Consider the following 24,694-nt stretch of genomic DNA (forward strand, 5'->3'; position numbering starts at 1 on the left):
ATCTAGGTCCTGATTATGGTTTACATTTTATAAATTATCTTTTCACTACTGCACTTTCCCTATATTGTTTTCCTGCCTGCACTTTAAGGGACAGTGCAGGGGAGATAGGGACAGTCTGCGTTGAGTGGGGGCGCCAAAAAATCGTCTCTTAGGGTGCCAACCTCCACAGTAAGGCAGTTTTGAGTATCAGTGGTATCTATGTCCCAGTATGTTATGCCCAGGTTGTGCTTCTGAAGACATGCAACTGTAAATTAGGCGGGCTCTCATCACTACAGGAATGCCAAACATGTAGATGCTAAATGTGGTTTAGGCACACTGTGGGTCTCAGAACGAAAGGGGGCATTTTGATTTGGGAGTGCAGAATTCACTGGATTTATTTGAGGGGTGAGAAGCCATAGTGCTTTTCCAGAACCTTTGTATTACCAGTAACATGGAAGCCCCTATATTTTCTTTAACAGATGACGGACCTGAGTGGGGACTTGCTTTTTTGTGGATTGAGTTGAAGCTTTTATTGGAAACATTTTACATAACATTTTGGATCACATTTATCTGTCACTCTATGCTGAGCACTTACATCGGGGTCGGGGTTTTCATCTAAATCTCCAAATGACATGATTCACTATAATGAGGCAGGAGAGTTACTCTGAACTCCATCTGACCACTGTTCAGCGGTGTCCTTTTCAGAGGTGCACAAAACTGTTGTCGATTGCACTTTTATGCATGCCTAAAAAGACAGACACTGCCAGATCTTATGCCAGACAATGTCCAAAGTGACTCCATCAGCCTCATTATAGGTAATTTTCCATAGGGGGTTCCGTTTGAATCACATATTTCAGAGATTTACATGAAAAGCCCAGTGTAAGCGCTCAGCATTACTGTGCAAGATAAATGTGAGCAGAGCCTTACTGCAATCTGTGGAGGCAGAATGAACAAATCAACAGCAGGTGAAGAATTGGTTTTATTTATTTTTTTATGCATGGTATAAGTGATTAGATGACTTTATTCTTCGGGTCTGTGCGATTACAGCAATAGAAGATTTAGGGTAAGTTCACACAGGACTTTTTTGCTGCGTATTTTTGCTGCGTTTTTTAATGCTAATTTAGGTGCGTTTATTTGGTGCGTATTTGGTGCGTTTTTTGGGTAAGTTCACACAGGACTTTTTTGCTGCGTATTTTTGCTGCGTATTTTTGCTGCGTTTTTTCTATTCGCCACGACAGCACCCACTGAGAGAGGGGATCCGCCCCTAGGAACAGGAAACCTACAGAGAGATAAAAGGGGCGGCCCCCCCTCGCTCCTCAGTTGGTTTCCTGTTCCTAGAGGAAGCCCACAGAGAAGATCTCTGTAGACACTAACAGCGGTGTCGGGAAAAAAAAAAAAAAAAAAGAAGCTTGCCTGGATGCCGCCTGTACGTCTCTGCTGAGCGGCAGGGGCTCCAGGGTGAGTAGAGGCAGAGTCGGGGATTCCTAATGGTTCCCTCCTCGTCTGCACCGGCCGAATGATGGGGCCTGAAGGATTCCAACGGTCTCCCTGCTGGGACATCGTTGTTGAAAGACAACCATAGTATACCTGGTTGATCCCGGTCTGGAGTTATGTGGACGCTGGACAGCGGTGGCTCCCCCCGGTCTCTCAGGTACGATGCGTGGGGTCGCAGTGCCGGGTGAATGCGGCAGACGCCGGCGCATGCGCAGTGCGTCCGGAATCCCGGATGTAGTATGGCCGACCCCCCTGAGGTCGGCATTGCATTTCCGGGGTAGTGGCCATATTGGATGCCTCCTGGACGGTGTTCGCAGGTTTTCCTAATACAGGTAATTAAAAAAAAAAAAAAAAAAAAGAGATGCAGCTGCGGGGAGCTGAGATTGATAGTCCACACTATAAAGGACCGATAGGAAGGGGAAAACAGTGCGCATTATGTCGTCCCACGAGGAAGTCAGTGAGCACCCTGTAGAAGAGCCACAAATGCAAAGTGGTAATGCTGCAAAAAAGAATAGTGGACACTCCAGGAAGAGTGATTCCACTGAAAAATCAGGAAGGAGATCATCCCGTTCCACATCCCAGACCGGACGATCCACCCAACAATCGGTAAAGTATGCTTCAGAATGTTTGGGTATTCAGCTCCTTCAGAGCTTATATTGGTCTCCTCTGCTCATGTCTCTTTAGGCAAAAAGCAAGGAGAAGACCAAGCACAAGCAGTGTGCTATATGTACTGAGCCCCTGCCTGACTCTTATTCAAAAACGTTATGTCAGGCATGCATAAATAATACCCTGCGGCAGGAGGAGTCCGTTAAAATGGACGAAATACGGCTCATGATTCGGGAGGAACTCCAATCTTTGAGTGGTGGTCCCTCAGGCAGTGTTGAGAAGAGAAGTAGGAGAAAATCCTCACCTAATGCTGACACGTCGGCGGAGAGTGGGGAAATTGATTCAGACGTCTCCCACTTGTCTGGTTCCTCAGATGAGGAGGAATATGTCTGTTTCCCGACTGAGGGAGTAAATAGTCTAGTCAAATCAGTGAGGAAAACGATGGGGGTGTCGGAGATTAAAGAACCCCAAACGGCCCAGGAGGTTATGTTCGCAGGTCTATCTCAGCGAAAGGGCCACGTATTCCCAGTAAACCAGACTATAAAAGATCTCATTAAAAAAGAGTGGAGCAAGGGGCAGAAAGGGTTTACTCCAGTATCCTGTAAGAGACGTTACCCCTTTGAGGATGAAGATTTGAACACCTGGACTAAAGTTCCAAAGGTCGATGCGGCTGTCGCATCCACTTCCCGCCGTTCTTCCCTACCAGTGGAAGATTCAGGCTCCTTATCTGATCCCATGGATAGGAAATCGGATGCACTTTTGAAAAATCGTGGGAGGCCTGTGTCACTGCATTTAGGCCGGCAATCTCCACCACATGTACCAGTAGATCTATGCTGGTTTGGTTAGACCAGCTGGACCAGAATATCAAGAGTGGTATATCTAGAGAGAAATTGAGGGCATCCATCCCCTTAATTAAGAGCGCTGCGGCATTTATATCCGATGCCTCCGTGGATTCTCTCCGCCTGGCGGCCAGGACAGCCAGCCTCGCAAATACTGCCCGCCGAGCCTTATGGTTAAAGAACTGGAAGGGGGATGCCCAGTCCAGATCCAAGTTGTGTGCCATACCCTGTCAGGGTGAGTACCTCTTTGGAACTATTCTGGATGAGATACTCACTAAGGCGGGTGAGCGTAAAAAAGGTTTTCCTAATCCCTTTGTTCCTGCTTACAGAAGGGCATTTAGGAGGCCAGCATTTGGCAGAAAGGGAAGCTTTAAAGAGCAATGGAGGAACAAAGACTTCAGGCAGAAGGGCAATTTGTTTAACAAACGTCCCTTCAAACCAGCCGAAAAATCCCGAGAACCCTATTCCACCAGTGGGCGGTAGACTACTGGGATTTATCAATCAGTGGAGAGAAATAACTATCAACCCATGGGCCATAAAATTAATATCCTCAGGCCTCACTCTAGACTTCATCCGAAAACCTCCGGATTCCTTTCGGCTCACCTCCCTAAAGTCCAAACTACAACAAGAAGCATTGGAAGTAGAAGTCAAGTCCCTTCTTGCAAAACGGGTCTTAATAGAGGTTCCGTCATCTCAAACCGGGCAGGGGTTCTACTCCCCCTTGTTTCTGATTACAAAACCTGACGGATCCTATAGAACTATTTTTAATTTGAGAAATCTAAATATGTTCATAAAACCCACAACATTTAAGATGGAATCCATTCGATCAGCCATTAAAAATTTGTTCCCTAACTGTTACATGGTAGTACTTGATCTCAAAGATGCTTATTATCATCTTCCCATACACCAGTCGCACCAGCAGTTTCTTCGGGTAGCAGTAGTTATAGACGGTCAAGTTCGTCATTTTCAATATAGAGCAATGCCCTTTGGTCTGTCTATGGCTCCTAGAGCCTTTACTAAGTTGCTTTTGGAAGTAATGTCCTTCCTACGATTAAAAGACACATTGGTCATCCCATATCTGGACGACCTACTAATTGTGGGGAAAAATTTCTTACAGTGTGAGCAAAGGTTGGAGGAGGTGGTATCCTCTTTACAAAGGCTGGGTTGGATTATTAACTGGGAAAAATCCAGACTCCAACCCGTCACTTGTCAGAAATTTTTAGGTCTCCTCCTGGATTCAGTAGACCAAAAATGTTGGTTGCCTGATGATAAAAAGTATTCGATAATTAGTAAAGTAGATTTAGCTATCAAAAAGCGTAATATGTCACTGAGAAATGCCATGTCATTGTTAGGTTCACTATCATCATGTATCCCTGCGGTTAAATGGGCTCAATTCCATACCAGGCAGCTGCAAAAATTGGTATTGCAGGAGGACACAAAAGATAGGGTACATTTAGATCGAACAATTTTCTTAACGGCAGAGGTAGTACACTCCCTTACATGGTGGTTAGATTGGGGAAATCTATCAGAGGGGGTACCATGGGTCATCACCCCTTCTACCGTAGTAACCACGGATGCTAGTCCGGAGGGCTGGGGAGCACATTTTGGTGATCAGGTGGTTCAGGGCCTTTGGTCTAGGTCAGAATTAGCTAATTCTTCTAATGTAAAAGAATTAAGAGCCATATATTATTCCCTACTCCACTTTCTTCCCCAGCTACGAGGCTCTCACACAAGGGTCCTCTCAGACAACACCTCGGCAGTAGCCTATTTAAATCGTCAAGGAGGTACACGATCAGAAAATCTTATGAGAGTCTCTTCGGACATCATGACGTTAGCCGAAAGTCATCTGTTGTCCTTGTCAGCGGTGCACATCAGAGGTATAGACAACATCCGTGCCGATTTCCTCAGTCGCCATACCCTTCATCAAGGGGAATGGATGCTCAGCAGAGAGATTTTCCGGCAGATAACAGACCGATGGGGCATGCCACAGATAGACCTATTCGCAACAAGGTCCAACCGTCAGGTCAAAACATTTGCTTCCCTTTGCAGACTGGACAACCCCGACATATTCGATGCCCTTCAGGTGCCATGGACATTCGACCTGGCCTACGCATTCCCTCCATGGAATCTATTACCTATAGTAATAAGAAAAATAAGGGAGGAGGGGGCAAGAGTTCTGTTGGTGGCCCCATTCTGGCCCAAAAGGCCATGGTTCTCCTGGCTCAGGGCAATGTCGACTACAGACCCTTGGATCCTGCCTCAGACCAAGGACCTGTTGTCTCAGGGACCGTTTCTCCATCCTCGGGTAAAAAGCATGAATCTGACAGTATGGAATTTGAAAGGCACTTACTAACTCTAAGGGGTTTTTCCAGTGGGCTTATAGATACTCTTATGAAGAGTAGAAAGCCTTCCACTACCCAAATCTATGTCAGAGTTTGGAAAAAATTCCTTAAATTTCATACTGCACAACTTTCCGCTGAAGTTCCTATATTTGCAATATTGGAGTTCTTGCAAAAAGGACTTGAATTAGGACTGTCGGTAAATACTCTAAGAGTCCAGGTTTCAGCTCTAGGAGCCCTCTTTAGTTATGATGTGGCGGGAGATAGATGGGTTTCTCGTTTTATATCAGCATGTGAACGATCAAAACCTATTCATATGCCACAGGTGCCTCAGTGGGATCTATCTCTGGTCCTAGATGCCTTGACACAAAGCCCGTTTGAGCCGCTACATGAGGCCTCATTAAAGAACATCTCGCTAAAAACAATACTGTTAGTAGCGTTAGTATCCGCTAGAAGAGTGAGTGATCTCCATGCCTTGTCTATTGACCCTCCTTATCTATCCGTGACATCTGATAGAATAATTTTAAAGACGGACCCTTGTTATCTCCCTAAGGTAGCCACTAGTTTTCACAGATCCCAGGAGATCCTGTTACCTACCTTCTATGAAGACCACTCGACTCCAGAAGAAGCCAGGCTTCATACCCTAGATGTTAAGAGAACTATTCTAGCCTACTTAGAGAGGACTAGGGACTGGAGGAAGAGTAGGGCTCTCTTTGTCTCTTTCCAGGGAAAAACCAAGGGTTCCAGAGTTACAAAGAACACGCTATCACGCTGGATTAGAGATGCCATTATCCTGGCGTATAAAGCTGGAGGAAGAGATCCTCCAATGCATGTGGGAGCACACTCCACAAGAGCCGTGTCGACCTCCTGGGCAGAAAGGGCGAACGTGCCGATAGATCTTATATGTAAGGCTGCAACTTGGTCTTCACCAAACACCTTCTATAGACATTATAGATTAGATCTGTCTGCTGCTTCTGACCTGACCTTTGGGGTTTCGGTTCTTGATTCAGTTAACCCACCCAGTATATAGTCTCTGAAAATCTCTCAGTGGGTGCTGTCGTGGCGAATAGAAAATATCGGATTACGTACCGGTAATGCTCTTTTATAGAGCCCACGACAGCACCCATTCGATTCCCTCCCTTTTCTTTATTTAGTTGCACGTGGTGTCTTAATAGGGAGATGTATATAATAGAATAATATGGTATGAGGTTGTAAATATGTATATATGCCTAAACCTGATAAGACTAAAAAACCTGGCGGCGGTTCCTCCTTTTTCTCTGTAAAACAACTGAGGAGCGAGGGGGGGCCGCCCCTTTTATCTCTCTGTAGGTTTCCTGTTCCTAGGGGCGGATCCCCTCTCTCAGTGGGTGCTGTCGTGGGCTCTATAAAAGAGCATTACCGGTACGTAATCCGATATTTTATGCCAATTTTCAGCTGCTTATAATAGATGCGTTTTTTGTGCGGTTTTGGTGCGTTTTTTTGTCTATTTGTGCATGATAATAAAGTTGAGTGACCCCAGTGGAGCTTAGCATCGCCTTCATCCCAGCGGGGGAACAATTTACGGCGAATTACATGCCATGCATTGGCCTTTTTTTGACGATCACTGTAGTTTGGGCAAGCTATATCCCAAATTACAGGCATTGCTACCACCTTGGAAAAATAAATGAAAAAGTAATTACCAAATGCAAGATGAAATGAAGCCAACATTCATGACAAGGAAGATACAAACATACACATGCAGATCACATGAACATGTACATAACAGCACATGAGCATCGCAAAGTGTACCATTGCAAACAATCGGATAGATAGATATATCACAAATTAAAAAAAATATTACCTCCATGATTTGTTGGGAAACATTAAGGCCGGGGACACACACAACGTATAAAAAAACGGTCCGTTTTTCACGGACGAGAATCGCACAAATGTTTCCAAAACAGTGATCCGTGTGCAGTGCGAGGATGCAATTTCCTCGCATCAAATGATCCTTTTGACATCCGTGTGACATCCGTATGCCGAGATTTTCTCGCAGGCTTGCAAAACCGACATCTAATGTATTTATGTGCTCAAATGTTCGTTAAAACATGTATACAGTATATATATATATATATATATATATATATATATATATATATATATAATTGAGACACATATATATATATTCTGTATTTATATTTAATTCAGCGCGATATATGTGAAAAGCCGGTAATTCAATTGCGGGCTTTTCATTTCTCCTTCCCAAACCCGACAGGATATGAGACATGGTTTACATACAGTAAACCATCTCATATCCCCTTTTTTTTTTGCATATTCCACACTACTAATGTTAGTAGTGTGTATGTGCAAAATTTGGGCGCTGTAGCTTGTAAAATAAAGGGTTAAATGGCGGAAAAAATTTGAGTGGGCTCCCGCGCAATTTTCTCTGCCAGAGTGGTAAAGCCAGTGACTGAGGGCAGATATTATTATCCTAGAGAGGGTCCATGGTTATTGGCCCCCCTCTGGCTACAAACATCTGCCCCCAGCCACCCCAAAAAAGGCACATCTGGAAGATGCGCCTATTCTGGCACTTGGCCACTCTCTTCCCACTCCCGTGTAGCGGTGGGATATGGGGTAATGAAGGGTTAATGTCACCTTGCTATTGTAAGGTGACATTAAGCCAGATTAATAATGGAGAGGCGTCAATTATGACACCTATCCATTATTAATCCAATTGTATGAAAGGGTTAAAAAAACACACATTATTAAAAAGTATTTTAATGAAATAAACATGTAAACCCTGAGTACTGAAAGGAAAGCAGGATGATCTGTGCTTACCTTGAGTTGCGGTGATGCGCCCTCTGCTGGATGTCCTCATGAACTGGAGCCTTGGAAAAGTTCCCACGCTCGAGTTCATATGAGGACATCCAGCAGAGGGCGCATCACTTTCAGTACCTGGGGTTTACAGGCACGAGCGAGTGCTTTAGCACAGCTCCTGGCTGTAAAATGATTTAACCCCTTCAGATGGATTTACTTCGTGGGACGTGACAGATCATCTGAAGGTATGTATATTGTTGGTTTATTATTTTTCAGAGCGAGGGTCTTCAGGTGGATTGAGAGAGCAATAAAATATTAAAACAACCTGTGTGTTTATTTCATTAAAATACTTTTTAATAATGTGTGTGTTTTTAACCCTTTCATACAATTGGATTAATAATGGATAGGTGTCATAATTGACGCCTCTCCATTATTAATCTGGCTTAATGTCACATTACAATAGCAAGGTGACATTAACCCTTCATTACCCCATATCCCACCGCTACACGGGAGTGGGAAGAGAGTGGCCAAGTGCCAGAATAGGCGCATCTTCCAGATGTGCCTTTTCTGGGGTGGCTGGGGCAGATGTTTGTAGCCGGGGGGGCCAATAACCATGGACCCTCTCTAGGCTATTAATATCTGCCCTCAGTCACTGGCTTTACCACTCTGGCGGAGAAAATTGCGCGGGAGCCCACGCCAATTTTTTCCGCCATTTAACCCTTTATTTTACAAGCTACAGCGCCAAAATTTTACAGATACACACTACTAACATTAGTAGTGTGGGATATGCAAAAAAAAAAGGGATATGAGATGGTTTACTGTATGTAAACCATGTCTCATATCCTGTCGGGTTTGTGAAGGAGAAGTGAAAAGCCGGCAATTAAATTACCGGCTTTTCTCTAACACCGGTGCGTATTTCTCGCAATACATACGCATGGTCCGTGTGTAATCCGATTTTTTCCTCACACCCATAGACTTGCATTGGCGAGTCTCGGCCGAGATACGCTGACAATCGCAGCATGCTGCGATTTCACTCGGATCCTGAATACGGCGGAGAAAATATCGGATGATGGGAGCTGCACCATAGATTAACATTGGGACGAGCGCAATGCGATTTTTTATCGCATTGCACTCGTCCGTATTACGGTCTAGTGTGACCCCAGCCTAATGCTCATCCTCCTATACCAAGACATGGCTAACACCTCACTACCAGAAACTCCCTCACAATAGATCACAATCAGGACACCTCACAATGGCTCTTCACACCTCACAATGGCTCACAATGGCTCTTCACACCTCACTAACCACACCCCTAAGCTCTTGGCTGTGAGATCACTTCCTGCTGGCCATGATTTTTCTGCACAAAAAACGCAGCAAATAATGCTACATGCGTTTTTGCTGCGTTTTTGCAGCGTTTTTTCCATCACCTATTCAAGTCAATGGGTGAAAAAACGCTGCAAAAATGCAGCAAAAACGCTGAGAAAGAAGTGACATGCCCTATGTCCAAAAAACGCAGCAAAGCAGAAAATACTGATCAAACAAAAACCCAACGTGTGTGCATGAGATTTCTGAAATCTCATAGACTTTGCTGGTACTGTAAAAAGCAGCTGAAAATTAGCATAAAAAACGCAGCAAAAACACGCAGCAAAAAAGTCCTGTGTGAACGTACCCTTATATTGTTTTTTCTGTCTGGCTGCTGTCACACACTAAAAAACGCTTGATAAAAAAAACTAGTTTTTGCATTGCCATATTTTGAGAACTATAATTTTTCCATATTTCTGTCAACGGTCATGTGAAGGCTTGTTTTTTTTCAGGAAAAATTTGACATTTTTCTTGGTACCATTTTCAGGCATGACATTTTTTGATCACTTTCTATTGTGACTTTTGGGAGGCAGAATGCACAAAAACCAGCAATTCAGGAATTTTTTTATGCCGTTCCGTGTGTGGTAAAATTGATAAGGCAGCTTTATTTTTCGGGTCAGTACGAATACAGCGATACCACGTTTACATTTTGTATGTTTTTGGCACTTTTACACAATAAAAACTATTTTATAGCATCGTTTTATTCCGAGAGCTATAATTTTTTTTTTTTTTGCTGATGGAGCTGTGTCGTAGCTTGTTTTCTGCAAGACAATATATCATTTTCAGCTATACAATTTTTATTTACATTCCTTTTTTATCACATTTTATTCCTTTTTTTGTTCAGGGGTCTTATGGAAAAGCATGTTTTTTTGCCTCATTTCTCCTTTATTTTTTACAGTGTTGACTGAAGAGGTTAACTAATAGGACAGTTTTATAGTTTGTGCCAGCCCCTCACGATGACGTCGCTTAGCGCCGATCGGAGGGGAGAAGGAGCCCCCACTCTTTCACTGCCTTCTAAATGCTGCAATTGATATCGATTGCAGCACTTAGGAGGCTAAACTGCCAGGAGGGTGGCGTGGGCATCGCTCCTGGCAGTGAAAGTCGAGTGTCAGCTGTCAGAATTGCTGAACACCCGGTGGCGATCATGCAAAATCGCCATGGCTTATCCATATGTCCTGGTAGGGAAGGGGTGAAAGATTTTATCTGTGAATTGAAAAATATTTAGAATTGAGAGTCCTCAGTGGTTGATACCTTTTAATGGCTAACTGAAAAGATGGTAACAAATTGCAAGCTTTCGAGACTACATACGTCTCTTCATCAGGCATAGACTAATACAAATTCTGAAGAATCACATATTTATGCACAACATAGTATAGAAAAAAAAAAAAAGAGGGGAAAAAAACCATGGATAAGCCAGGTGACATGAAGCAGAATTACCATGGGTAATTACCCATAGTAATTCTGCTTCATGTCACCTGGCTTATCCATGGTTTTTTCCCCCTTTTTTTTTTTTTTTCTATACTATGTTGTGCATAAATATGTGATTCTTCAGAATTTGTATTAGTCTATGCCTGATGAAGAGACGTATGTAGTCTCGAAAGCTTGCAATTTGTTACCATCTTTTCAGTTAGCCATTAAAAGGTATCAACCACTCAGGACTCTCAATTCTAAATATTTTTCTATCTACTGGCTAACACAGTACCAAGACATATTTCTTTCCTGTATCTGTGAATTGGGAATTTTGAAAATTAATCAGTTTTGGAGGAGAAAGAAGTTTCTTATTTTGACGTGTTCTATTAATTTATGAAAAAATAAATAAAACCGCGGTTATTCTTTAAGTTAACGTGTTTTGGCTGTATGGTGATTACTAGGGTTGAGCGACCTTGACTTCTTTAGGGTCGAGTCATGTTTCACGAAACCCGACTGTTGGAAAAGTCGAGTCGGGCGAAATCGGCCGATTACTGCGCAAAGTCGAGGATCCGCCGGAACACGAAACCCTATGCACGTCAATGGGGTTTTTTTTTTTTCTCTCCCTCCCTCTCCCTCCCTCTCCCTCCCTCTCCCTCCCTCTCTCTCTCTCTCTCTCTCTCTCTCTCCCTCTCTCCCCTCCGTCCCAGCACAGAAAATTTCGTTTTACACATTCCAAATCGCTACTGCGCACAAGCGATAAAATGATGATAGGCGTGCATGCCCTAACCCCTACGTCATCACTCTGCCCACGCTCCTTCATTGGCTGTAAAAATGGCGCTAAACGCGTCATACGAAACGCGACTTTGGCGCCAAGATCGCGTACCGCATGGCCGACCCCACACAGGGATCGGGTCGGGTTTCATGAGACGCCGACTTTACCAAAAGTCGGCGACTTATGAAAATGAACGATCCGTTTCGCTCAACCCTAGTGATTACACCAATAAAAACAGCGCTCAAGAGCACCTGGCTGCAAAGTAGAGCCAGCGTAAGTCAGGCTCTAAAGACAGTGAAAAATAGCCTCTGCACCATTTATTCTGACTAGTGATGAGCGAATATACTCGGTACTCAAGATTTCTTGAGCACGCTCGGGTGACCTTCGAGTATTTGTCAGTACTCAGAGATTTAGTTTTTCTTGCCGCAGCTGAATGATTTACATCTGTTAGCCAGCATAAGTACATGTGGGGGTTGCCTGGTTGCTAGGGAATCCCCACATGTAACCAAGCTGGCTAACGGATGTAAATCATTCAGCTGTGGCGCTGAAAACTAAATCTCAGAGTGCTTACAAATACTCGGAGGTCACCCGAGCGTGCTCGAGAAATCTCGAGTACCGAGTATATTCGCTCATCACTAATTCTAACACTTTTGAAAAATGGCTTCAGAGTTACGTGAAGCACAGCTCATTTATTAACAGAAAGAGGTAGTAGGACACTGCTTACACTAGTACTTACAGTATATTAATAATTCTTCAACATTGCATTATCACTAAACCAAAACTAGCAAATGTACGATCATAAAGAATGAAAACATTTTACCACTGTAGTTGGTAGGTTGAGTATATGTAATAAAATTGATATACTAACTATTGCGCAATACTTTAGAAGCGACGTGCATTAAATATGAAATCTTAACCCCCTGTTATTAAGTAATTTTTATTTATGATTTTCCATTCTGTTTCGTTAAGACACGCCACTTCATCAACAGAGAGACTGGTTCAAAGAAACTTTTGATTACTTGTTTAAACTTGCTAATTCCTCAGGGGCTGGTGAAGCTGGCATCCATTTGATTTCAGGGTAAGTAAAACTAAATTACAATGAAATTTTGCCTCAGTGCCATTAATTGACAGTGAATGATGGTTTGTGCACCTAAGCAAAAAATAGTACTTGTTATTTCTCTGCCTGAATGTACAAATTGTATATATGTTTGTTAAAGTGTATTACATATACAATAATAGCACTCAGCAGAAAAGAAAAGGCTATGTATCTTTGCAATCATCTTGCATGTTCCAGTATGGAACACGAAACATCTTTGTGACAGGTTCTAACACCTCTTATACAGTGGGTACGGAAAGTATCCAGATCCCTTTAAATTTTTAACTCTTTGTTTCATTGCAGCCACTTGGTAAATTCAAAAAAGTTTTTTTTTTCTCATTAATGTACACTCTGCATCCCATCTTAACATCTTGACTGAAAAAAAACAAATGTAGAAATTTTTGCATATTTATGAAAAAATAAAAACTGAAATATCACATGGTCATAAGTATTCAGACCCTTTGCTCAGACACTCATATTTAAGTCACATGCTGTCCATTTCCTTGTGATCCTTATTGAGATGGTTCTACTCCTTCATTGAAGTCCAGCTGTGTTTAATTAATCTGATAGGACTTGATTTGGAAAGGCACACACCTGTCTATATAAGACCTCACAGCTCACAGTGCATGTCAGACCAAATGAGAATCATGAGATCAAATGAACTGGGTAAGGAGCTCAGGGACATAGTTGTGGCAAGGCACAGATCTGGCCAAGGTTACAAAAGAATTTCTGCAGTACTCAAGGTACCTAAGAGCACAGTAGCCTCCATAATCCTTAAATGGAAGAAGTTTTGGACCACCAGAAGTCTTCCTAGACCTGGCCGTCCAGCCAAACTGAATAGTCGTGGGAGAAGAGCCTTGGTAAGTGAGGTAAAGAAGAACCCCAAGATCATTGTGGCTGAGCTCCAGAGGTGCAGTAGGGACTGGTTGCCATTGAAGGAAACATGTATGGGGCCAAGTACAGAGAGATCCTGGATGAAAACCTCTTCCAGAGTGCTCTGGACCTCAGACTTGGCCAAAGTTCACCTTCCAACAAGGCATGCTATGCATGCTATGGGGTGTTTTTCAGCTGCAGGGACAGAACGACTGGTTGACATTGAAAGAAACATGAATGCAGCCAAGTACAGAGAGATCCTGGATGAAAACCTCTTCCAGAGTGCTGTGGACCTCAGACTTGGCTGAAGATTCACCTTCCAACAAGAGAATGACCCTAAGCACAAGCTAAAACAGCAAAGGAGTGGCTTCAGAGCAACTCTTTGACCATTCTTGACTGGCCCAGCCAGAGCCCTGACCTAAACCCAATTGAGCATCTTTGGAGACCTGAAAATGGCCGTCCACCAACGTTCACCATTCAACCTGACGAACTGGAGAGGATCTGCAAGGAAGAATGGCAGAGGATCCCAAACTTGTTGAATCATTCCCAAGAAGACTCATGGCTGTACTACTCAAAAGGGTGCTTCTACTCAATACTGAGCAAAGGGTCTGAACACTTATGACCATTCGATATTTCAGTTTTTCTTTTTTCATAAATTTGCAAAAATTTCTACATTTCAGTTTTTTTCAGTCAAGATGGGGTGCAGAGTGTACATTAATGAGAAAAAAATTAACTTTTTTGAATTTACCAAATGGCTGCAATGAAACAAAGAGTACAAATTTAAAGGGGTCTGAATACTTTCCGTACCCACTGTATAGTCTTTTGCATCAACAAGCAAACCCTGCGTAGTCTCATCCTGCAGTCATCATATCCTGCAGTCAGTTTAATCTGTTTCCAAATTTAAGCTAACTTACATTCGGTGGGTTAGAAAAAAGTTTAGGACAGATGTATGATTCCTGGACCTGAATACAAAGGGTTGGTTGTCCGTTACCCTGGAGACAGATTTTTAGTTAAATTATTGCAATGTTGCATAATAGATGCATTGGGACATAGTTAAAGAGAATCTGTCAGCACAATTTTATACCCCAAACAATTTATATGTGCATGTAGCGCTTTCAAAGACCAGTCCAGCAATACCTTTACATGGCCGGTCTGTTATTCCATTACTGAGAACTCAGCATTTGGATTGATATACAAATAGAGCTCTAGATCTGAAGCCTCTGGCACTCCAGCTCTATTCCCTACCTAGCACTGCCCCCTACAGCTTGGCTGACAGGCTCTATTTGGTGACTTCAGACAAAGGAGCTGTAAGTCAAGAAAGCGGAAGTGGCACAGAACATGTACTAGAGCTGGAGTAACAAATGCTTTAGATCTAGAGGCCCATTTGCATATCAATTCAAATGTAGATTTCTCAGTAACAGAGGATTGACCTGGCCATGTAATGGTATTGATGGACTTGTCATTGAAAGAGCTACATGCACATATAAATACCTTGGGGGTGGAATCCTGCTGACAGTTTCCATTTAAGAAGGTGTACATTTCTTCAAGAGGAATCACTCTTTCCCTTTGGACAAAGTTTCCCTTTAAGAAGATCTGCAGTAATAAAATTAATAAAATATGTAAAAGTAGGGTAAAATATCAAGGTTCTCATCCTAAATATTTTAAAATCATTCCAGAGACTTTGTGGGGGTACTAGGAGCCAGACCCCCACCAAACTGATAGCAATAACCTAATGATACGTTAGCAACATTAAAGTCAAGGAAAAAACCTTTAAAGAGAATCTGACAGCAGGATCAAAACCTACTAACTAATTACATGACTTTCATATGTTTTTTAATGGTGATTTTAATCAACCCATTACTTGGGCAAAGTTCGCAGTGTACAGTTAGGGTATGTGCACACGTTGCGGATTTCTTGCAGAAATTTCCTGAAGAAAACCGGAAATTTTCTGCAAGAAATCCGCATTTTTTTTTTTTGCGTTTTTTTTCCGTTTTTTTTGCGTTTTTTTAGCATTCTGCAAGCGTAATTAGCTTGCAGAATGCTAAAGTTTTCCAAGCGATCTGTAGCATCGCTTGGAAAACTGACTGACAAGTTGGTCACACTTGTCAAACATAGCGTTTGACAAGTGTGACCAACTTGTTACTATAGATGCTGCTTATGCCGCATCTATAGTAAAAGATAGAACGTTTAAAAATAATAAAAAAATAAAAAAAATGCTTATACTCACCCGCAGACATCAGATCTCCTCACCGGCGTCCGTTCCTGTAGCTGATGTGTGCGCGCAGGGCCTTCCATGATGTCACGGTCACGTGAGCGGTCTCGGCCAATCACAGGACAGTGACGTCATTCGGCAAGGTCCTTCACCGCACACCAGCTACAGGAAGTCAGGAACCGAAGCCAGCGTGCAGCACAGAGGCGGGAACACTTCGGGGGCCATCAGAAGGTGAGTATAGGACTATTTTTTATTTTAATTCTTATTTTTTTACCAATTATATGGTGCCCAGTGCGTGGAGGAGAGTCTCCTCTCCTCCACCCTGGGTACCAACCGCACATAATCTGCTTACTTCCCGCATGGTGGGCACAGCCCCGTGCGGGAAGTAAGCAGATCAATGGACCCCTAGGTGTGCGGAATCCCCTGCAATTCCGCATTTTAATGAACATGTTGCTTTTTTTTCCGCGATGCGATTTTTTCGCGGAAAAAAAGGCTACATTTGCACAAAAAATGCGGAATACACTGAAAATAATGGGAGGCATATGTAAGCGTTTTTTTCGCGTTTTTATCACGTTTTTATAGCGAAAAAACGCGAAAAAAACGCGAAAAATACTGAACGTGTGAACATGGCCTTACTCTCACCTTTTCAAAGTTCTTTAGAAGTTCAGCTTTTACTTATCTTTCAGTAACTAATGAATACCTACAAGGGAGATATCATCTATCCCCTGTGAGAGGGATACTATTATCTAAAATGTTAACCCCCCCTTTATTCCTGATAAGCTTTTATACCTTCTAGACAAGGTTTGTTACATTTGTATATTGTTTTTTTCATCACTTTTGGTACCTATCTTTTCCCACCTGCCAATAACAGGGACAGATAGGGAAAACAGAGTCAGCCGCCGATGAGTGGGGGCACCACATCTCGTACCTCTTAGGGTATGTGCACACGTCCGGATTTCTTGCAGAAATTTCCTGAAGAAAACCGGAAATTTTCTGCAAGAAATCCGCATTTTTTTTTGCGTTTTTTTCCCGTTTTTTTCGCGTTTTTTTAGCATTCTGCAAGCGTAATTAGCTTGCAGAATGCTAAAGTTTTCCAAGCGATCTGTAGCATCGCTTGGAAAACTGACTGACAAGTTGGTCACACTTGTCAAACATACTGTTTGACAAGTGTGACCAACTTGTTACTATAGATGCTGCTTATGCAGCATCTATAGTAAAAGATAGAATGTTTAAAAATAATAAAAAAAATAAAAAATGGTTATACTCACCCAGACGATCTCCTCAGCGGCGTCCGTTCCTATAGATGCCGGTGTGGTTCAGGACCTGTGATGACGTCGCGGCTTGTGATTGGTCGCATGAGTCACATGAGCGGTCACGCGACCAATCACAAGACAGTGACGTCATCAAAAGTCCTGAACCACACCATCTATAGGAACTGAAGAGAGAGCATGCACCGGAGAGGCGGGAACACTTCGGGGGCCATCAGACGGTGAGAATAGGACTATTTTTTATTTTAATTCTTTTTTTTTGAGCAATTATATGGTGCCCAGTCCGTGGAGGAGAGTCTCCTCTCCTCCACCCTGGGTACCAACCGCACATAATCTGCTTACTTCCCGCATGGTGTGCACAGCCCCGTGTGGGAAGTAAGCAGATCAATGCACTCCTAGGTGTGCGGAATCTCCGCAATTCCGCATTTATAATGAACATGTTGCTTTTTTTTCCGCGATTTGCACAAAAAATGCGGAATACCCTGTAAATAATAGGAGGCATATGTAAGCGTTTTTTTCGCGTTTTTATCACGTTTTTATAGCAAAAAAACGCGAAAAAAACGCAAAAAATCCTGAACGTGTGCACATGGCCTCAGGGTGCCAACCTCCGCAGACAGGTAGGATCAGTCGAGGACACTTCTAGGGACCTTGCAGGTATTTGGGTTATGCTAAAGGTTTATGTAATCATCCATGGTCTGATATTTTAGACTTTTGAAATTTATTTACACATTCTTTTTGAGTGTCTGCTACACTGGGTTTTGGTATTTTTTAAGGAGTCAAAATAAAATGTAAACGTTTTAAAGGATTATTATTATTATTATTTATTTATATAGCACCATTGATTCCATGGTGCTGTACATGAAAAGGGGTTACATACAAGTTAGGGTACTGTCACACTCTGGAACTTTCCAACGATCACGACCAGCGATACGACCTGGCCGTGATCGTTGGAAAGTCGTTGTGTGGTCGCTGGAGAGCTGTCACACAGACCGCTCTCCAGCGGCCAACGATGCCGAGGTCCCGGGTAACCAGGGTAAACATCGGGTTACTAAGCGCAGGGCCGCGCTTAGTAACCCGATGTTTACCGTGGTTACCAGCGTAAAAGTAAAAAAAAAAAAACCGTACATACTCACATTCCGGTGTCCTTCAGGTCTCTTGCCGTCTGCTTCCCGCACTGACTGAGTGCCGCCGTAAAGTGAAAGCAGATCACAGCGGTGACGTCGCCGCTGTGATCTGCTCTCACTTTCCAGCCGGCAGTCAGTCAGAGCGGGAAGCAGATGGCAAGGGACCTGAAGGACACCGGAATGTTAGTATGTACGTTTTTTTTTTTTTTTTTTACTTTTACGCTGGTAACCACGGTAAACATCGGGTTACTAAGCGCGGCCCTGCGCTTAGTAACCCGATGTTTACCCTGGTTACAAGCGAACGATCCAGCGATGACAGCGGGAGATCCAGTGATGAAAGAAAGTTCCAAACGATCTGCTACGACGTACGATTCTCAGCAGGGTCCCTGATCGCAGTAGCATGTCAGACACTGCGATATCGTATGGATATCGCTGGAACATCACGGATCGTACCGTCGTAGCGACCAAAGTGCCACTGTGTGACAGTACCCTTACAGATATCGCTTACAGTAAACAAACTAACAATGACAGACTGATACAGAGGGGCGAGGACCCTGCCCTTGCGGGCTTACATTCTACAGGATTATGGGGAAGGAGACAGTAGGTTGAGGGTTGCAGGAGCTCCGGTGTTGGTGAGGCGGTAGCTTCAGTAGTGATGAGGATTCACAACATTATGTTCACAATGTTCATAAGTTCACAAACAATACCTCCTTCTCTTGTCCTATGTTCATTTTTTCAAATGATTTTAGGCAACCCCATTATTTTGGGCAAAGTCCAGTGTACACTTATTCTCACCTTTTCAAAGTTCTTTCTCCACATATTCTAATGAATTTTTCTCCACATATTCTAATGAATTGGATTAATCTCAGAGACATCTGCTAAGTACAGACCAGTCCTCCCAAGGCTCCTGATAACAACATGCACACTGAGGTGGGACTGAGATATCAGTTCTGCCCTTATACTCTCTTTCCTGAATTCCAAATCTGACGGATGCTCATGAACACCATGACTTTGTCCATACGTAGTGGACTTCTCCATACGTAGTGGACTTTTTCTTACAGGCCAGATGTCTGTGGATCACGACGCATGACAAAAGTCATGGTGTTCACAATCATCCATGTGATTTAGAATTCAGGGAGGAAAATGTAATGGCAGGTCAGGGATCTCAGTCACGTCTTAGTGGGCGTGCTATTGGGAGGCAGGGCGGACTAGTCTGCGTAGCCCACCTGGTCTAGTCCTATTCACCAGAATATATGGAGCGAGAACTATGTATAGGTGAGAATCATTATATGCTGTTTATTTTCCCCAAACAATGTGGTTGCTTGAAATCGCTGTTAAAAGACAAATACAACACTGTACTTACTTAATAGGTGTTGATCCTGCTTTTGGGTTCCCTTTAAAAGCGTACTGACTTATGCAGTTCTTATTACTTGTATTAGCTATAGTCTTGAGAGTTATTTCACACTGGATCTGGTTATACATGTTCTTTTTTTGTTAACAGATGGCAGATTTTCAAGTCAGCCCCTAAAGAAACCCACCCATTTTGGTGGCAAATCGTCCTTGGCTTCCGCATTATGAGCAATGCAGAACTGGCAAAGTTCTCATCTTATACATTTGGCCAGGCTTTCACAACATTAAAATGTCAGGCTTCACAATATTTACCATGGATGGAGAAAAGGTATGTTTTTAGTCTGTTTTAGAAATGTTTAGTTGCATCGGGCTTCATTCACATGTATGTTTTTGTCATGTGTGTACTGTCAGTGTTTTTCACTTACCGCACACTGACGCATAACATTCTATGACGTTATTTACAAGTCAGATATTTTGTTGACCAATGGACTGCATAAATAAAAATCTAGAAGTGACCTCCTTTGGTCCCACTTTCAGACCAATAAAAGTTTAAAATTGAGCCTGCAAAGTGGACAATTGGTGAAAATGCACCAAAATAATGTTATTACTCATGTACACAAACTAGTTGTAAAAATTATTTTTCCTCATGCACTTTTTCTGAAAAGTTACCTGAAATGACAGGTACAATTTATAGAATGGTGTTGTCAGCAGTCTGTTTGTAGTAAGAAATACAAGTTAGGTTTGGGGGCGTTTTTACAATGGGTTGTGAAGGATGGCATTAAGGCATGCCTACAGGGTGTGATACAGAGAAGAAAATTATTACTATAATGTGTAGGATTATGAAAGATGGCTTTCTTTCAGAATATACATAATTAGTGATATCTACTATTTAGTCATACCTGTTGATTCTCTACTGTTTTTAAAACAGATTTAAAAGCAATGGAGGACATTTGGAATGCAGAAAAGTGTACAATGTCTGGGATCTGCATGGAACATATGATGTGGTTGTTAACTGTTCGGCACTAGGCTCAAGGGATCTGTTTGGTGATCAGTCTATATATCCTGTCAAAGGACAAGTGCTGGAAGTCAATGCTCCTTGGATAAAACACTTCATTAGAGATGGAGATGGGAATTCTTACATTTACCCTGGAATATCGGTGGTTACTCTTGGAGGAACAAGGCAAAAGGATGACTGGAGTTGCATGCCAAATGCTCAGGCCACAAAAGGTATCTTAGATCGATGTTGTCACCTGGAACCTTCCCTGTGTGGGGTCTCAGTAATTCAAGAGAAAGTGGGCCTGAGGCCAACTCGATCGGCCTTAAGGATAGAAAAAGACATTCTAATTAAAAATGGCCAACAGCTCCTGGTTATTCACAACTATGGTCATGGTGGAGGTGGGTTTTCTATTCATTGGGGAACTGCCAAAACAGCTACAAAACTACTACAAGAGTTGATTCCATTAATACATAAAGTTTCTATGAAGTCAAAATTATAATAAGAAAAATATTTTCAAATATTCAAATTATGTTTTCAATTCAAAGTTTACATCTATCATTTCCGAATTCTTATTTTGAATAGAAGGTGATTATAAATTAATACAAAATGTTTTAATAAAAACTAGATAAACTGTCTTTATTAATAATACTTTTTGTATTAGTAATATGATTATAATTGTTCCTACATGCAAAATTTCAAATAAAACAAGTAAAAAAAATCTTAATTATTTATCCCTTTTGTTTGTCATTATCCTCCAAACCAAGTATGTATCTTTTGTATGTCTTTTTTATTTATTACCATCAACAATAAAGATGGATACAGTTTAAAAGTTTGTGTTACATAGTAACATAGTTAGCAAGACATTTGTTCCTCCAGTTCAGCCTATATTCAGAATAAATCCCCAGATCTACGTCCTTCCAAAGAGCCTAATCACTGTAAGATACAATATTGTTACACTCCAGGAAGACATCCAGGCCTCTCTTGAACCCCTCGACTGAGTTTGCCATCACCACCTCCTCAGGAAAGGAATTCCAGATTCTCACTGCTCTAACAGTAAAGAATCCTCTTCTATGTTGGTGGAAAAACCTTCTCTCCTCCAGACGCAGAGAATGCCCCCTTGTGACCGTCACCTTCCTTCGTATAAACAGATCCTCGGAGAGATGTATGTATTGTCCGTTTACATGATTATTAGATCACCCCTCAGTCGTCTTTTTTCTAGACTAAATAATATTAATTTTGCTAATCTCTCTAGGTATTGTAGTTCCCCCATCCCCTTATTAATTTTGTTGCCCTCCTTTGTACTCGCTCTAGTTCCATTATATCCTTTCTAAGCACCGGTGCCCAAAACTGCACACAGTACTCCATGTGTGGTCTAACCAGGGATTTGTACAGAGGCAGTATAATGCTCTCATCATGTGTATCCAGACCTCTTTTAATGCACCCCATGATCCTGTTTGCCTTGGCAGCCGCTGCCTGGCACTGGCTGCTCCAGGTAACTTTATCATTAACTAGGATCCCCAAGTCCTTCTCCATGTCAGATTTACCCAATGGTTTCCCGTTCAGTGTGTAATGGTGATATTGATTCCTTCTTCCCATGTGTATAACCTTACATTTGTCATTGTTAAAAAGCATCTGCCACCTTTCGGCCCAAGTTTCCAACTTATCCAGATTTATCTGTAGCAGAATACTATCTTCTCTTGTATTGACTGCTTTACATAGTTTTGTATCATCTGCAAATATTGGTATTTTACTGTGTAAACCTTCTACCAGATCGTTAATAAATATGTTGAAGGGAATAGGTCCCAACACTGACCCCTGCGGTACCCCACTGGTCACAGCGACCCAATTAGAGAATATATCATTTATAACCACCCTCTGTTGAAAGGAGCAGCTGTTTTTCCTGAAGAAAAAGACAATTCATGCAGTTGCATAGCTACCAGGGGAGCAGAGTGTGTGGCTGGCCCAGGCCTGTGCTCATAAGGGCCCACCCGAAGTCACTCTACCCTTAACTGTATTGGCAAGCACAGCACGTAGATAAAGTTAAACTCCACGGTAGAGCAAGGAGACAGTTTCCCTACTCTACTGCTCTCTGTTCTGTAGACTGCAAGTTGCTCTAAGGTCTACAGAATGGCCAAGGTGCCGACGCACGCCCAAAGTCTTGTCTTGCTGGTGGAGTCATCAGAATCCTGGATTAGGTAAGTAGAGTTGTTTTTTTTAATTAAAACTTGTGGGGGCATCATAAAAAGTGGGAGGATCCTCATACATTATAGGGACTACTGCGGGGGCTATTATATAGTGTCGGACCAATTATACAGTTTGTGGGAGAATGTGGAACCCATTATATAGTGTAGGGGCTAATGTGGGGGCCATTATAAAGTATCGGAGCTAATGTGGGACCCATTATAGAGTATATGAGATAATCTCGGGGCCATTATAAATTTTGGGACTAACTGTGGGGGCCATTATAGTGTGGGAGCTAATACAGGGGTCATTTTACAGGTGAGGCTTAATGTGGGGCCCATTATACAGTTTGGGTGATAATGTGAAGGCCATTATACAGTTTGAGGGCTAATGTGGAGGCCATCATGCAGCGTGGAAGCTAATATTGGGGACTTTTTACAGTTTGTGAGCTAATGCAGTGGCCATTATACAGTTTGAGGGCTAATGTGCAGATTGGGAATAGATGTGGACTGTGTAGTAAATGTGAGAAATCAAATGTGTCTTTGTTGTAATCTCTAAAAATAAGTTGTGGCTGGAAGAAATTGCCATGTTGGTCTGGGACAAATAGAAAAGACGTGAAAAATTAACTAACATAATCTGTAAGTCACTATTGATAATTGTCTGTAATCACCATATGTTGGTATATATTGGTGTCCCAGCATAGTTGTAATCAGAGTTACTGGTTAGGGGTCCACTCAGATTTTTCTCTCCCCCCACCTGAGTTGAACCTCTAGCTAGCCACTGAATTTACAGCTTGCGCTGCACTTATTTATATGAAGATCCTTGATCCAATAATATAAAGAAGTGGTTCTTATTCCAAAATGCCTTTCCACGCTGAACTAGCGTCTTTCAAAAGTGTAGAAAACTATTGAGATTGGAGAGTTCTCAGTTGTTGATACTTTGTAATGGATAACTGAAAACATGGTAACAAATTGCAAGCTTTCAAAACTACTTAGGTCTCTTCATCAAGAATATAATAACACAAAATCTGAAGAGTCACATATTTATGCACAAGAGAACACAGGAATAATGCAATAGATAAGATAAGTGACATGGAGTAGAACTCAGTATGGGAGAGGGAGAAGCAGTTGTGGCCATAAATATTGGAACAGTTAATAGATAAGGAGTGTTAAAGTTTTATTGTCCTGTGATTGAGGTCTAGTCTGTGAGATGTGTGTCGGCTCACCAAGCTAGTATAGATGTGTATATTTGTGTCCTCATCAGTATAATACTGTACCTGCTGTAAATAGATTTGAATCTTTGCAGTTGTTGTTATGCGGTCACTATTGTTATGATGTCAATATTGCCTAAGCATTGCTGAAAGACTGAGATGCATGCAAAATGTCATAGGAGGGGCTTTAATCTGAATGATGTCAAACACAGGAAGAGGAAGCGTGGCCATCTAAAGGTCAGTCTGCAGTTTTTCAGAACAGGGAGATGATGTGCCAGAGGGGAATCCAACGATATCCTCTTGTGGAAGCATCAGACCGAGACCAGAGCAGCGGCAGATTGAAACTGATCGTATCCGTGACCAGAATCTGTCTAGATGGGAGGAGATTTCTGCCAGGAATGCTGCTGAGAGCCAGGAACTAGCGTGAAAGGTGTTGGACACTGCTGAGGAGTTAAGCCACAGTCATCAAGGGTACCCCATTCACCTGCTGGAAGGGCACTGCATGTGCAGCGCCCCAGAGTCCTGGTCGTTGCAGTATTGTTGCTCTTCCACCAGGGGGAGTGATGGTACGTCTGATGGCACTAAAGGAGTTCACCTGACCACGTATCACAGTCACACACTACACTTCACACTCTGGCCACCAGGGGGAGCAAAAGGTTCTATCTATTAGGCCACTCCTCACACTCGGGTAAAACTGGGGGTTGGATAGGAAGTTAGAGAGAAAGCTGCTGGGTGAGACCCAGGAAAGACCTGTCAGGCAGACAGGGGGAGAAGGAGGAACATCTG

The 24,694-nt window shown here is 42.5% G+C and overlaps 1 protein-coding gene across 1 annotated transcript in view; it reads left to right on the forward strand.

Annotated features, from left to right (window-relative positions):
* The window catches only part of DDO (D-aspartate oxidase), a 144,370-nt gene extending 123,153 nt beyond the window's left edge, over positions 1-21,217 (forward strand). Inside the window, exons 3-5 of the mRNA XM_077289553.1 lie at positions 12,567-12,675; positions 19,672-19,848; positions 20,449-21,217. Of these exons, the coding sequence (XP_077145668.1) occupies positions 12,567-12,675; positions 19,672-19,848; positions 20,449-21,016 (854 nt within the window). The 3' untranslated portion in view covers positions 21,017-21,217. The remainder of the gene's footprint in view (positions 1-12,566; positions 12,676-19,671; positions 19,849-20,448) is intronic.
* The last annotated feature ends 3,477 nt before the right edge of the window (positions 21,218-24,694 follow it).

This window comes from Ranitomeya variabilis, chromosome 2 (assembly GCF_051348905.1).
Source record: "Ranitomeya variabilis isolate aRanVar5 chromosome 2, aRanVar5.hap1, whole genome shotgun sequence".
Lineage (NCBI taxonomy): Eukaryota > Metazoa > Chordata > Amphibia > Anura > Dendrobatidae > Ranitomeya > Ranitomeya variabilis.